The following is a 12886-nucleotide window of genomic DNA, read 5'->3' as shown; positions in this document are numbered from 1 at the left end:
TGGCTTCTCCACACCAGAATAACTGAAACTCAAACCTGCTATCAACTTCCAATTTCAGGGCATATTGTATATATTCTCTTATGAGCTATAGGCATCAAATCCTCACAGCAGTTGTAGCTAGTGAAATCAATAAATGATTTGAAATTGTTCGTCCTCGTCACCACTTCATGACTGAGATCTGCAGCACAGTTCAGAGGATTATGCAGGCAGGCTCGTTCACATGGGCTGTAAGGTGTCTCCATTGTGACCTAGTAGTTGCAAGTTTGAGTTAGTAAACAGTCTCCGCGAAGTAGGGGTTAGACTCCGTACATTATGACCTTTTCCAGACCTCGCGCAGGAGCCTCATGAATTGGGTACATATTTTTTTTTGTTTTTTTCACATGAACTGTTGTAAATGTCCAAAGTACCACAGAGCCAATGTATTCATTGGTCACACTGCAGCTCAACCTCGATCGCCCACCTTCAGTGATCTCTTGCCCCTAACAATATTTCACAATCTCTTTTGATTGAAACAAAACCAGTGAGATGAAAGCAGGATTCTTCTTTACCAACATTTTTTTTTTCCATTTTTCAAATTGTCATTGAAGATAAATTTGAAAAATCCTCGCGACATGTTAGACATTAAAAAAAAACCCTCCCCCTCTCTCATATCACAATTTCAGAAAATGGAATCGAATCAGTCTATTTGAATTAGAATCAACCATCACCAATCTTGATTCATGCCAAGAAACCTTTGAATCAGCAAATTTTCATATCTGAACGTTGATTCTAAGATTTTTGGGACCAATTCTGATCTAATTCAGCAGGTACTGATTGGATCCTCGATTTCATGTTTTGAAACGCTGCTTTTGAGTTGAGTAGCCTTCTTATCTCAAGGAACCTTCTAATTCAATTGGTATATGGGGAACACCCTGCACACTGCATGGTTGGGATCTCACTCTAATTTCTAAACATTCCAAAATGTGCATGGTCAATACATTTTATTGTACCTTAAAATCAAATCCCTTTGATTTGAAAAGTAAAATAAAATTTTTATCTGAAAGTAGAATTACCAAATGTAGTAAGTTTCAGGTAAATTATATAATCATAATTATTAATTTTTCCTTTTTTTTTTTTTTCCTTCCAATTCCTTTGTTTGCATCCAAACAAAGCCAAGAAGATTGTTGACTATCTGATACAGGAAGGCTCCCTAGATAAGTTGGATCAAGTGATTTTGTCTAAAGCTATGTTTAGTTGCTTTCTTAGAGGAGGAAAAGTTATTTTAGAAATGCATAGTAGGGTTCACACTGAAAAGCAATAGCTAGGAAGGTGTCCCAATGCAAGTGGCTCTCATCTTCTTTTCATGGGCCCTATTTCAATCCCCCACTCCTTTGTCGTATTTTAGTTCAATATCAGAGTTAGCCAAATTGGAAAATTAAGTTTTCAAAAAGGTACATACCAATGCTTGGATTAAGTAAAAAGGTACATGACAATGAATGCGAGGGCATGCGATTGAATTTAAGTATCAAATTTGACAAGTGATCAATCTAGATCATCCTCTAAATCCGATTATTAGAATTGCCCTGTTACCCACATCTAGTCTATAGACATGACCAATAAAAACCCTTTTGCCTTTGCTTGTATATGTAACAAGAATTCTTTTTTAGCACAAGAGTTAAATTTAAAGGCTTATTTCAACCACATAATCTACCATCTAAGTAGATTTTTGTACTATTTTTTGTCATCAAATCAATAAGAACTGAAATGGTAATAATACTAATGATTGGATAGACACTTTTTTTTTTTTGTTAACCAAGGTGTCCAGGCCAGCTTTTGCATACCTTAACTAATCCTCGGTGAGACTAGCACAGTAACCCACCATCACGGTCTCTACTTAAATCACAAATGCACAGATGAAGAATCGAACTTGAGACCGTACACCTATCCACACAATCCCCAATTCGCCTTAATCATCTGGACAACCCGCGGATGGGCATGATTGGATGGACACTTGAACATTCGGATAGCTCGTTTATCAAATTTAAATTCAAATTCAAACCATTCAGACCTCCATGTACTCTGTATCATGTCCCTACTTTGACCAAACCTTGATCATTATAATGACATGTTGATTGTGTAACATACCATGATGCTTCTACCTTGAAATTGACATGGACAATGTATGAAGAAAATTGGCATCCAAGTAATCAAATAAGCTGTCATGTAATAGACTGTTAGATTATGTTTGGAAGCTAATAAAAGAAAAGAAAAAACATTACTAGACAAAAATCATGATCTGGATACTAATTAGTAAATTGACAAAAATGATGATCTGGTGCCATTAAGAGAGACACTAAGGCTATGTTTCGAAGCCAAAAAAAGAAAATTAGAAAAAAAAAAATTTGAATTTAAAAAGAGATCAGATTATTAAAATTGCCCATTAATTAGAAAACTGAATTTGATGGACAAAATAAATCCAGCAGGCCAGACCCTAAATCTAAAAAATGTAGGGTTACATCTTCAACTCATTACTTATTTCACAAATACAACTAGATAAATCGAAGAGAAGAAAATCATTCATGGTTTGTCTGGTTGCAAGGGAAATAAAGGAAAGAGAAATAGAATCAAATTAATAACTCTCCTAATCATTATCTCATATCCTCATGTAACTAATTCCAAATTATTCCAAATATAATTATTAAATTTTATTTTATTTTGCAATTAAATCCTTATAATTTGAAAATTAGAATAAATATTACATTTAAAAAGTATAATTACCAAATATGATTAGAGTTTTAGATATATTACATAATCATGATTAAAAGAAAATCAATTTTCTTTTCAATAGTGATTTCACCATATCCCTTTATTTCTCTTTTACTTTTTTTTCCCGTGAACCTTTACTTCTATTTACTTGCAACTAGGTAGACAAAACGTCAAAATACATGATTCTTATCATAGGGAAAATAACTTTGTCTGTGAGAGTGATCTGTGCCAGCATATCCATGAGTCTATTTCTCTCTCTTTTCTTTCTTTTTTTTAAAACATCTCTAACCTTTATTGTAAGAAAGAAAAAGATAGAAATGGACAAAGAACAACTTCCCTTTTTATTATACTACTAAGCTCATCAAGAGCCCAAAGGTACTTCAATTGCGCCTTAATGTTCCCATTATCTCAAATGGGAAGTGGAATGCAACAAGAAAACAACCTAAGAAAGAAAATATTCACAATTATTTTTTTCTAATTTAAACTCAATTGATGGCTTCCCTAATTGTTCAGTTCTTATGAGAACTCTGAAAGGGACTTAATTCAGAAAGTATAAGTTCGCCCTTAAGAATCTAAAGGACCAATGCCTATATATAGTATGGATATTTGTGTCGTATTCATTTCGTGGTCTTCATAAATGCTTTTTACTCTTTGAGGGGAAAGGTTGATTCTTCAATAAAAAATTACTAAACAAAGCCAAAATGGGGAAAGATTGATTCTTTTACTAAACAAAACAACTATTTCAGTGTCATCAAGAGATCTCAAGTTCGAATGTCATAGCTGTTATCTACTTCCCTCCTTACACTTTATTTAAAAAAAAAAATTAAAAATAAAATAATCAAAACAAACAAACAAACAAACAAAACTTGGAGCACAATAGAATTGCCCCCCTATCCATCCGGATTCGGCTCCTCTTTTGAGCGCCCATCACCCAGGTGTTGTCCATAGCTACCTAAGTGAGTGCCATGTGCTCAGGCAATGATCCAACAATTCTCGGAGCCACGCTTTTTGCATCTCTGTCGACACCTTGTTTACCGCACCTCTCTCAAAGTATTAGATCATCGTCTGGACACGTGATGTTCGTCCAAATATATGTGGGCCAATCTGGTGGATGGATGCTAAGGAGAAAATCTGGATCCTATTCACCTAACCTTTTTTCCGATATTTACCATTTGTCCTCTTGGTTTTTCAGTTGTAAGTTCCATTATGTTCTTACTGAATCGAATGTTATAACAGATTTTTTAGCTAGGAAGGTCATATCTATGATGTGCACGATAATGTGATTAAACTGCACTCCATGACTGATGGGGCCTTGTACTCATGATTTCACGAGTTTTTTACATAATAATGAATATATTTCACCTTACCTTAAGAAAAAAATATCTTTGAGGTGGCAGTGTGGTCCCATTTCAATTAATGAAGTATCTTATGGGGTTGTCAATTTGTATTTCCATGATTATCTGATTGTGAAGTTTGAGTTTACATCTTTTGCAGCAAGCATTGAGATGTGCTGAACATCTGGGTACATGCCCTAAGGGACTCACAGTCACCCGATATTCACTGCACCGGTGGAACGGCTGAGGACAATTTTCACATGTGAAGTTTAAGTTCTCACTGTTGCCCAATTTGGTTAGAATTTAAAACATAGAAGTGAAGTGAAATAAAATGGAATGTAAACAAATTATGAAAGAAAGGAATGAAATCGATTTGTACCAGTCTCTCGATGTGTATAGAAGACTTGCATGACGAGGAAAGAGAGAGAATGTCAAGGAAATTGAAAGAGAAAGTATCACATGCTGAGGACTGATCATCTGTACATCATTTTCTCATTAGAAAAAAAAGTAATTTTAAGAATTGCTAAGTCATGTGGTCCCTATGCCTGGATAGAGAAGACGTACAAAATTGCTATTCTATCCCTTATAAAATAAAAAATATCATTCATATTGATATTCTTGCATGTGTATTCATTGACCCCATGTTAGTGCAGTGGCCACCCCGACTGGGTTGTGATCTCTTGGCTTTTTACAAAATAGCATTTAAAACGAAGGATGTTACCTGCTAGCACAGGTGCACACCTAAACACAAGAGGTGTGAAAAAAATCATGTTGCCTTGACATTGAGATGCACCTGTCATATGCCCTCACATTGGCCAGCACACTAGTGTGTATCTGCCAAAGTTCTAAAACATGGGAACAGTCAGAGGATTGGTAAATGTCATTATCATTTCAATACCAGAATGCCCAGAATGGACCATCAGATAGATCTACCTCTTCTTTTTTTTTTTTTTAATCCAATTTTTATTTCAATTTCACCCTTAGACCATACATGTGGATCAGGATTTTGAAAAGGTCATAGCTGAATACCATTCCAATCCAACTAATACTGATCATTCTGGTTTTTAGAACCATGGTACCTGCACCAGTAGGTTAGCGTTCTATTGACCATAAAATTTTAAGTGGTCAAAACTTAAAAAAAAAATGCCACTTGAACTTCTAATAATGCAATGGGGTATTCTTGTAAATTTGCAAAGACTCAAAGACAAAAGGTAGAATTATTTACGACATGAACTTAACTATCCCTATAAAAGAATCTTTCACATGTGGCATCCACAAGGACCACAACGTTTTTAAAAAGAGGGAAAGTATAATTGTCTGAAAGGGTAAAAGAAGAAAAGAAGGCTTCTTTTTTTCTTTTCTTTTATGAAAGCTGGGCTGGTACTTTCTAATTTCTGAATACTATGTAATAAAATAGGATACGGAGTAAACAAACGCTACCTGTTCAGTGTATATTGATATGACGCTACCCCTAAGTTGATACTCATGCGTGCTTTCCCATTGGCGAAGATTTTGGCGTGGTGAGCACGCGACCAAGCGGCAGGAAACTATCCCAAAGGACGAATTAGGAATGTTTTTAAAAGTATTTCTTACAGCTTAAGTAATGTTTGTTTTTAACGGTTAACTTTCTGTTTTTGTGATATGAGCATTCTTTATTCTTTTCTATTGACTTGACTCTGAAGTCTTCAAGTCTTGCTTCGATCAAAGTCTCTATGTAATCTTGCTTGGTTACTCCAGAAGGGGAAAGCTGTGGAAAGAAGATCAGTACCATTGTATCTGCAACTGCAGCATTAGCCATAGCAGAAGCAGTAGCACTAGTAGTAGTAGTAGCAGCAGCAGAGATATGAGGAAAGAAGGTGTTTCCGGCGAGGAAGGGGAAACTTCCGGCAACTCTGCTTCTCTTTTGAAAGCTGTTCGGCAGCTTGGCCGGCGGAGGGATTTCATGGAGCTGTTAACTGATGGGTTCTGTGCACGGTGCAGGGGTTTGTTCCATAGTCGCTTTGAGGATCTCTATGATGGTAATTCCTGTTCCTCTGTTTTTTTTTTTTTTTTTTTTTTCAGATGGAAGAGTGAAAAATAGAAGGTGATCTTTGATTGGGTTTAACTGCTGCTTCCCTTAATCATGTTCGAATTGCAATTTGAAAATCTGGGCTGTTTATCTGATTTGATTCTTGGGTTTTTTGGTGTATCATTGAATTAGTTTAATTTTAATGGCTAAAAAATCTTAATGGTCCAATTGCAGGAAAATTTGATAAGCTATCATCTCCGAATGGCAATTACTCTGATAGCTTCGATGATTTCTGTTCTGTGGATTCATCAAGCTTGTGGTCACCAAGGAAGAGGACCACATCTTACAGAAAGAACCCTCATTTGAATGAGAGAACTACCCAAAGCTTGGCACGAACTCCAGAGCCCATCTTTTCTGTAAGGCACCAACAGATGAGTAATTCTGATTCCTTTCCGGCATCAGTAAAGAGCCGGCGGCATTCATTGGATGAATCTGAAGAATCACTTCGTGATGATTTGAATGAAATGTCAAGAGTTAGAAGAAAGGGTTTTGCATATATAGAGAGGATTAATGGGAGGCCTGTAGATATAGTAAGTGGTCTTGAGCTTCACACCAGGGTTTTTAATGAGCTGGAACAGGAGAAGATTGTTGATTATGTCTATGTACTACAGAGACTTGGACAGGAGGGGCGACTTAGAGGTATATTTATCCACTATCTTGGTTTCCCTTTTGTTCCTGAATTTAGATTTAATATAGTTTGAGATTTCGAGTTTTCTATTCAATAAAGTTCCATGGAGAAATAGCTTGAGGAAAATAAACTATGTTTCCTATTTTCTTGTCGAATAGAATTGTGAATTGGTGTTTTCTACTTCATGATGTATTGACTGAAGATAGGCTCAGGAAATGATCAGTGCATGGGGCTTCCACTATTGCAGGGTCTGGGAAGGGCAAATGTACACAACCTTAGCCCCTGCTTTGCAGGAGAGGTTGCTTCCAAGGTTTGAACCTGTGATCAACATGTTACAATAGCGCAACTTAACCATTGCGCCACAGGCTCACCCACTAGGCTCGGGAAATGATAATTCCTCTAATTACCCATGAGTTTGATTAAATAGATTTGACTATATAAAGTAATGGTGGAGGATTTAGACCCTCTCCAGCTGACGGGGTGGCTGGAGAGGAACTTCTCTATCCTGTTTTGGGTCTTTCTGGTCCCTCTCCAGCCGGCTGGAGAGGATCTAAATATAAGGGTGGAAGGGGATGGGGGTCTTTTCCTAGGGGTGGGAAGAGAGACAAACACATGGCTATGCACATTGGAGGGGTGCCCAGCCTTTTCCCATAAAGTAAATAATAAAAAATATTTTCCAGTGTACCCTGCAGTCAAGCCAATAAATACCCAAGTTTACTCTTCCATACAAATAAAAAATTGAAGAGTTGCTAAAAGAAGTAAAGTATCCACAAAAGAAAGGTGTTGTCATTTAATTGAACCAAGTAAAGAACTGATCTTAGATCAGATAAAGGTGAAAGAAAATGATAAAAGAAAAATAGAATCTCTCTGAGACCCAGGAAATAAGATGGGATTTTTAGAGCTGACTTGGTCACCAAGATGCTTGTTGCTTTATTGAGTCAACAATTTGTTGTGCAATGGTCATTTCATATACTTCTATCAGGAACATCTTTGGTTGTGGTTGTTTAACTTGTGATAGGGACATTTAAAGGGCACCTTATACTTCTATCAGGAACATCTTTGGTTGTATGCTGCAGATTGTACTCTGTTCACCTTTTCGACAATCCCTTTGTTTTTCATCCAGTTGAATAATTTCTTGACAAAGAATGGTAGTTTTCAAATCCTGTTGATTTTAACTGTACAATCAGGAACATGGAATTGTACTGAACTGGGAAATTTTTTCCAAAGTCAACCAGGTAGGAGGTGGATCACCTGCTTGCCATGGCTGAAATTCTGAACTGTACTAAATTATTAGGAGAGGATATGGATACTTGGTTCCCATTCCTAAACTGTCAGTTAACATTAATAGACTAGAACATTTTTTAGTGCATAGTGTGGTAATATGAGATATTATTTTGCTTTGTTTGCTACTTGAACATGCCTTTGTTACTTCTAGGTGCTGCTGGAGTTACACTTTAGAAGGATATATAAAGGGAAAAGTGCCTTTACTAGGCTCTCTCTTGGAATGGCTTCCTAAATGGTCCACCATTTTGAGCCATGTGGACAAATGATGTGAAAGTTCCGGCTGTTGGGTATAGGAACATGTTCTGGAGTAGTTGAATGTCAAATTTAGAGCCTGATTCAATTAAATACCCTCCCATCTATTTGACAACTACTGTGCATTATCCCATAGTCTTGGATTTTCAAAGCTTTATTACGCCACTTTGCATACTCCATTAAGGATGAAACTTGATATGTGAGCAGGGTACTTATGGATTTGCCTGTCCACAAGTTTGGTCCCCTATATGATCTGTGATATGGCATATTTTTGGCTTCCTCAGTGGACCATGTAGGAAACCTTTACCATGTAATAAATGTTCATTTGATCTTTCCTTTAAAAGGACATCTCTTATGTTACTTTCAATTACTGCTTCAAGTTACATTTTTACAAGCATAAAACAAATGTTCATCTATCCGTTTGTTCAAAATATTTACAGCACGCACATACTCAGAGCCAAAGAAGTGGATGCGTGGTAAAGGACGTGTTACAATTCAATTTGGTTGTTGCTACAATTATGCAGAGGTAAAGTTACATTTCAGCAGTTGCGTGCGACTCTTGCTTGCTTTTGTTTCCTATTTGTTGTGCTTTCACATCTTCCTCACAAAAATGTTCTTTGACAGGACAAAAAAGGGAACCCTTCCGGTATACTCCAAGATGAGGAAGTTGATCCCATGCCTGCCTTGTTTAAGTCCATGGTCAAAAGATTTATCAGGTGGAATGTCCTACCCCCAACATGTGTTCCGAACAGTTGCATTGTTAACATTTATGACGAAGGGGATTGCATTCCTCCACACATCGACCACCATGATTTTGTGAGGCCTTTCTGTACTGTGTCATTGTTGACTGAATGTGACATATTATTTGGTTCAAATCTGAAGATTTTGGGTGCTGGAGAATTCTCTGGTCCAGTCGCCATACCTTTGCCCGTCGGGTATGTGTACTGTCTCAGTATTTCTCAATTTTTTTCTCAATTTTCTTCTCATCATACTGGGCTTGCCCTATACAGGAAAATGAAGTTGATAGAAAACATGCCTCTTGTAACTATCAATTACCATTTATTCTATTCTTTTCCTTTCTTGTTTTTTTAATGGTAAAAACTAAGTCAGGAATGAATTGGGGATGTATGGTAAGCCAAAGTGTTTATACCATTTGCTTATGGTATTTTGTAATATTTCTCTTGCAGATCAGTTCTAGTCTTGAGTGGGAATGGCTCTGATGTAGCTAAGCATTGTGTTCCAGGTGTGCCCGCCAAAAGGTAGTGTTATGGCTTCATCAAAATTCAAGGCCGCATTTCTCCTAATTGATAGAAATTCTTTTTTTTTTTTTTTTTTTTTTTTTTTGCTAACTACTACTTTCACTACAGGATCTCCATCACATTTAGAAAGATGGATGATAGCAAGCTGCCATTCAAGTTCAAGCCTGACCCAGAACTGCAAGGTCTTCAGCCTCCTTCTTACTCCCCTCGACCCAAGCCTTCAGTTAAGCAGGTTCCACCTCCTAATCATATTCATCGAAATAAGCGAGTTTCGAGCACAGCCAACGGTTCTTTTCATCTTGGAGAACAAGATTCCCCCCAATTTGGTGGGTCAAACTCGAGATAGATCAAGAACTAATAAGAGGAGTTTTCGTTGACTGGTTATTGTTTTACTGTATGGAGTCCCCCAAGTCTTTCTTTATAACCAATGGAGTTGTTGTTTCTCTCTCTGTTTGCAAGTCTTTTTTATTTTTTATTTTGTGTTAATCCATGTATTACCTATAAATCTGTTAAGACTCTTATCTCTGTTTTTGTTGGATCATGATTTGAATTAGGTTTTTTGTATATTATGAATAAATTTTGTTTAATCAAATTCAGTATCTCCTCCAGCATTGGTTTCTGTTTTAATTCATACCACAGTGAGCAATATAAGGTTCTGCAAGTCTCTGCATTCTGGGTCAAACCCCTGATTAGGTATGTAAGCTTACTTGTTCAGGTCAGCTTGAGTAGATCAACTGCAATATGTGCATTTTCAATAGAAGCCAAACTCAACTAGACCTGGGTTGGGAAATTGATTAGTTTTGAAAGCTGGACCCAAAGACATTGGTGATGTGGGTTGGGGGCATTGCAATGTGGATCTTAATGTAGGGGTGGATCTCATTGGCAAGGACCTCAGGGATTGAGAAGGGTACCCAGTGTGAGTCCCACACAGGGGTGTAGGTCTCCATGACTACTATGAACTGAGTGGGGATCCGACCCAAACTCAAAACTCCCCTCCCCAATCCCACATCAGCCAGCTTTGGGTAGGGTCTTGTTGGAGGATCCCACAACTTTTCCTCACCCAACCCTCCAGAATTTCTGGATTTCATTTATGCTTTTTTTTTTCCGGTGTGGGGTGAGTTGTGATTATTTCCATCCATAGCTTCGAAAACAGGAAAGCTTAAGCCTAGTTCAACCAGCTGGTAACTATGCACTAAACAAAACATGGCTTTATGGCTACATTTAGGGTTTTGAAAACAGGAAATGGTGATGGAATCGGTCCTGCCAAATCTACTTCAGATGAATCAGCCAGATCACTCTCAAGAACCCTAGAATCGGCCATTTGACCTGAAAACTAATTGATTCAAGGGAATCTTAGAGTTAAGGTGGCATTTGGTAACGTTCTAAAAAAACAGAATAAAGTGTTTGGTGCATTTATGATGTGTTTCGTTTTTTTGAATTAAAAAAAATGGAAAAAAAAAAAAAAAAGAATTTACAGAATGACAAAAGGTAGTTCCGTCGTTTCAGTTTTGTTCAGAAAAAAAAACGACATTTTGACACAGAAACTAAAATTTCCGTTCTTGACACAAAACGATTACCAAATGCAGCCTAACTGATTAATGTCATGGTCCTTCTTCAGAAATACATAATAACAAGTAATAGGGGCAATGAACAAGGGAAAAAGATTCTTTGGTTTCCTATTAATGGTCATGGTTGACACAGATTAGTTCATTTGGTTTGTGTTCAAGCTTAGTGGTTGGTACATGAACCCATCCAGCCAAACCTTATACCAATTTTGAGTTCAATTTTAAGTACCATTACCTGTGATCGTTTCGGACTAAGATTTAATGAGTAAAATGTTGTTATTGTTTGTGTCAATTTCAGGTCGGATCGGGCCCACATATTTAGAGCTTGATCGAGATTGACTCAATTAATAAAAATGTCGGCTCAAACTTGGCCCATTTATAATCGGTCGTCCCCAGTGTATGGTGTAAACCCGACAGCGCCCAACCAGCCCAACTGTTTACAAGTTCGACATACTAGTCCAACCGTTTATATAATATATATATTGATTTTTTTTTTTTTGTGTGAAAATAAGGTGTATATTGATATTTTTATCAAATATTGAATGTAATTGTGTAAAATATTTTCTAAATTGTTGTTGATTTAATAAATATATTGAAAATTTTAAAATCTAAGACAATTAAAGCTCATTTAAGGCTTTAATGTGTATTAGCCCGATCATGACCCAATTAGCCTGATTAGTAGAACTTAGAACCTGACCAAACCTGATCAAGCCTGAATCATTCCTTAAATAGGCCAACCTCTGTACAAGCCAAAACACCGGCTAGGCCCGATGGATTGACACCCTAAATTTCATTGTGGGGTCCTATATTAGATGGATCCACCTATGTGATGCATGCAGCATGGCAAGCTATGAGGTATATGATGATTTTTAAGAGTTACTAAGGCTGCAATTTTTTTTTTTAAATGGGGAAATGTTTTTGTGAAATGCAATACGGAAAAATTGGATGAAACCCATTGTCAAATCAAGTTATTATTTTTCCAAAAAAATGATTGTATCTTGATTATTAGTATTCATGGGACCCACATAGAGGATTCGACAAGTTTAGAACCTCAACCGATGTGGTGACCTCCATCCATTGGTGTCTAACATGAGTCAAAACACTCGTCTGACCACGAGCTAGAGGGGGATCTGATCCCAAATGGCTGGTGGATCCCATGCAGAGAGGGTAACTCCTCTTCGCACGTGGGTAATCAATCCTGACTTGGATTCCACCCATTATATGGGTGGGTTCTTTTCTTTGTTCAATCATGCTCAAATGTGTTTATTTATCATATACATCAAAAAGGGTAAATGAGAAATATTACAAAATAAGAATTACATCAAAAAGGGTAAATGAGAAATATTAGAAAATAAGCCAGGGTTTCACAAAAAAAAAAGGTACTTGTTTCTATTTTTATCACATGGTAGATTGGATTGGATTGGATTGAAATTTTGAAAATAAATAGGTATCATTGCTCACATGTCAAATTTTAACCTAAATAGAGTTTCTACACAAGACAAAACAAAAGCATTGAAAAACTAGATAGGATGGAATAGTGATTTTTTTTTTTTTGTGGAAATGATGGAATAGTGATTAGAGTACTAGAAGTTGTGCATGGATATATATAGGAATGCATGTCAATATATGTGGCAGTAAGTGATTGGCTTTTGGGGTTTGAAATTTGACATCGTTAATACCTAGAGCAGTTCCTAGACATCCGATGAATGCATGTCAATATATGTGGCAGTAAATGATTGACTTTGGGTCTG

At 36.7% G+C, this 12886-nt stretch overlaps 1 protein-coding gene across 1 annotated transcript; it reads left to right on the top strand.

The window, feature by feature from the left end:
- The first annotated feature begins 5741 nt into the window (after nt 1-5741).
- Nucleotides 5742-10162, top strand: LOC122073028 (RNA demethylase ALKBH9B-like). Its single transcript, XM_042637510.1, has 6 exons — nt 5742-6097; nt 6322-6786; nt 8752-8837; nt 8936-9246; nt 9499-9570; nt 9679-10162. The coding sequence occupies exons 1-6, from the start codon at nt 5923-5925 to the stop codon at nt 9914-9916; spliced, it is 1347 nt and encodes a 448-aa protein (XP_042493444.1). The 5' UTR covers nt 5742-5922; the 3' UTR covers nt 9917-10162.
- The last annotated feature ends 2724 nt before the right edge of the window (nt 10163-12886 follow it).

Source organism: Macadamia integrifolia, chromosome 3 (genome assembly GCF_013358625.1).
Source record: "Macadamia integrifolia cultivar HAES 741 chromosome 3, SCU_Mint_v3, whole genome shotgun sequence".
NCBI lineage: Eukaryota > Viridiplantae > Streptophyta > Magnoliopsida > Proteales > Proteaceae > Macadamia > Macadamia integrifolia.
This window is presented reverse-complemented; position numbering and strand designations above follow the sequence as displayed.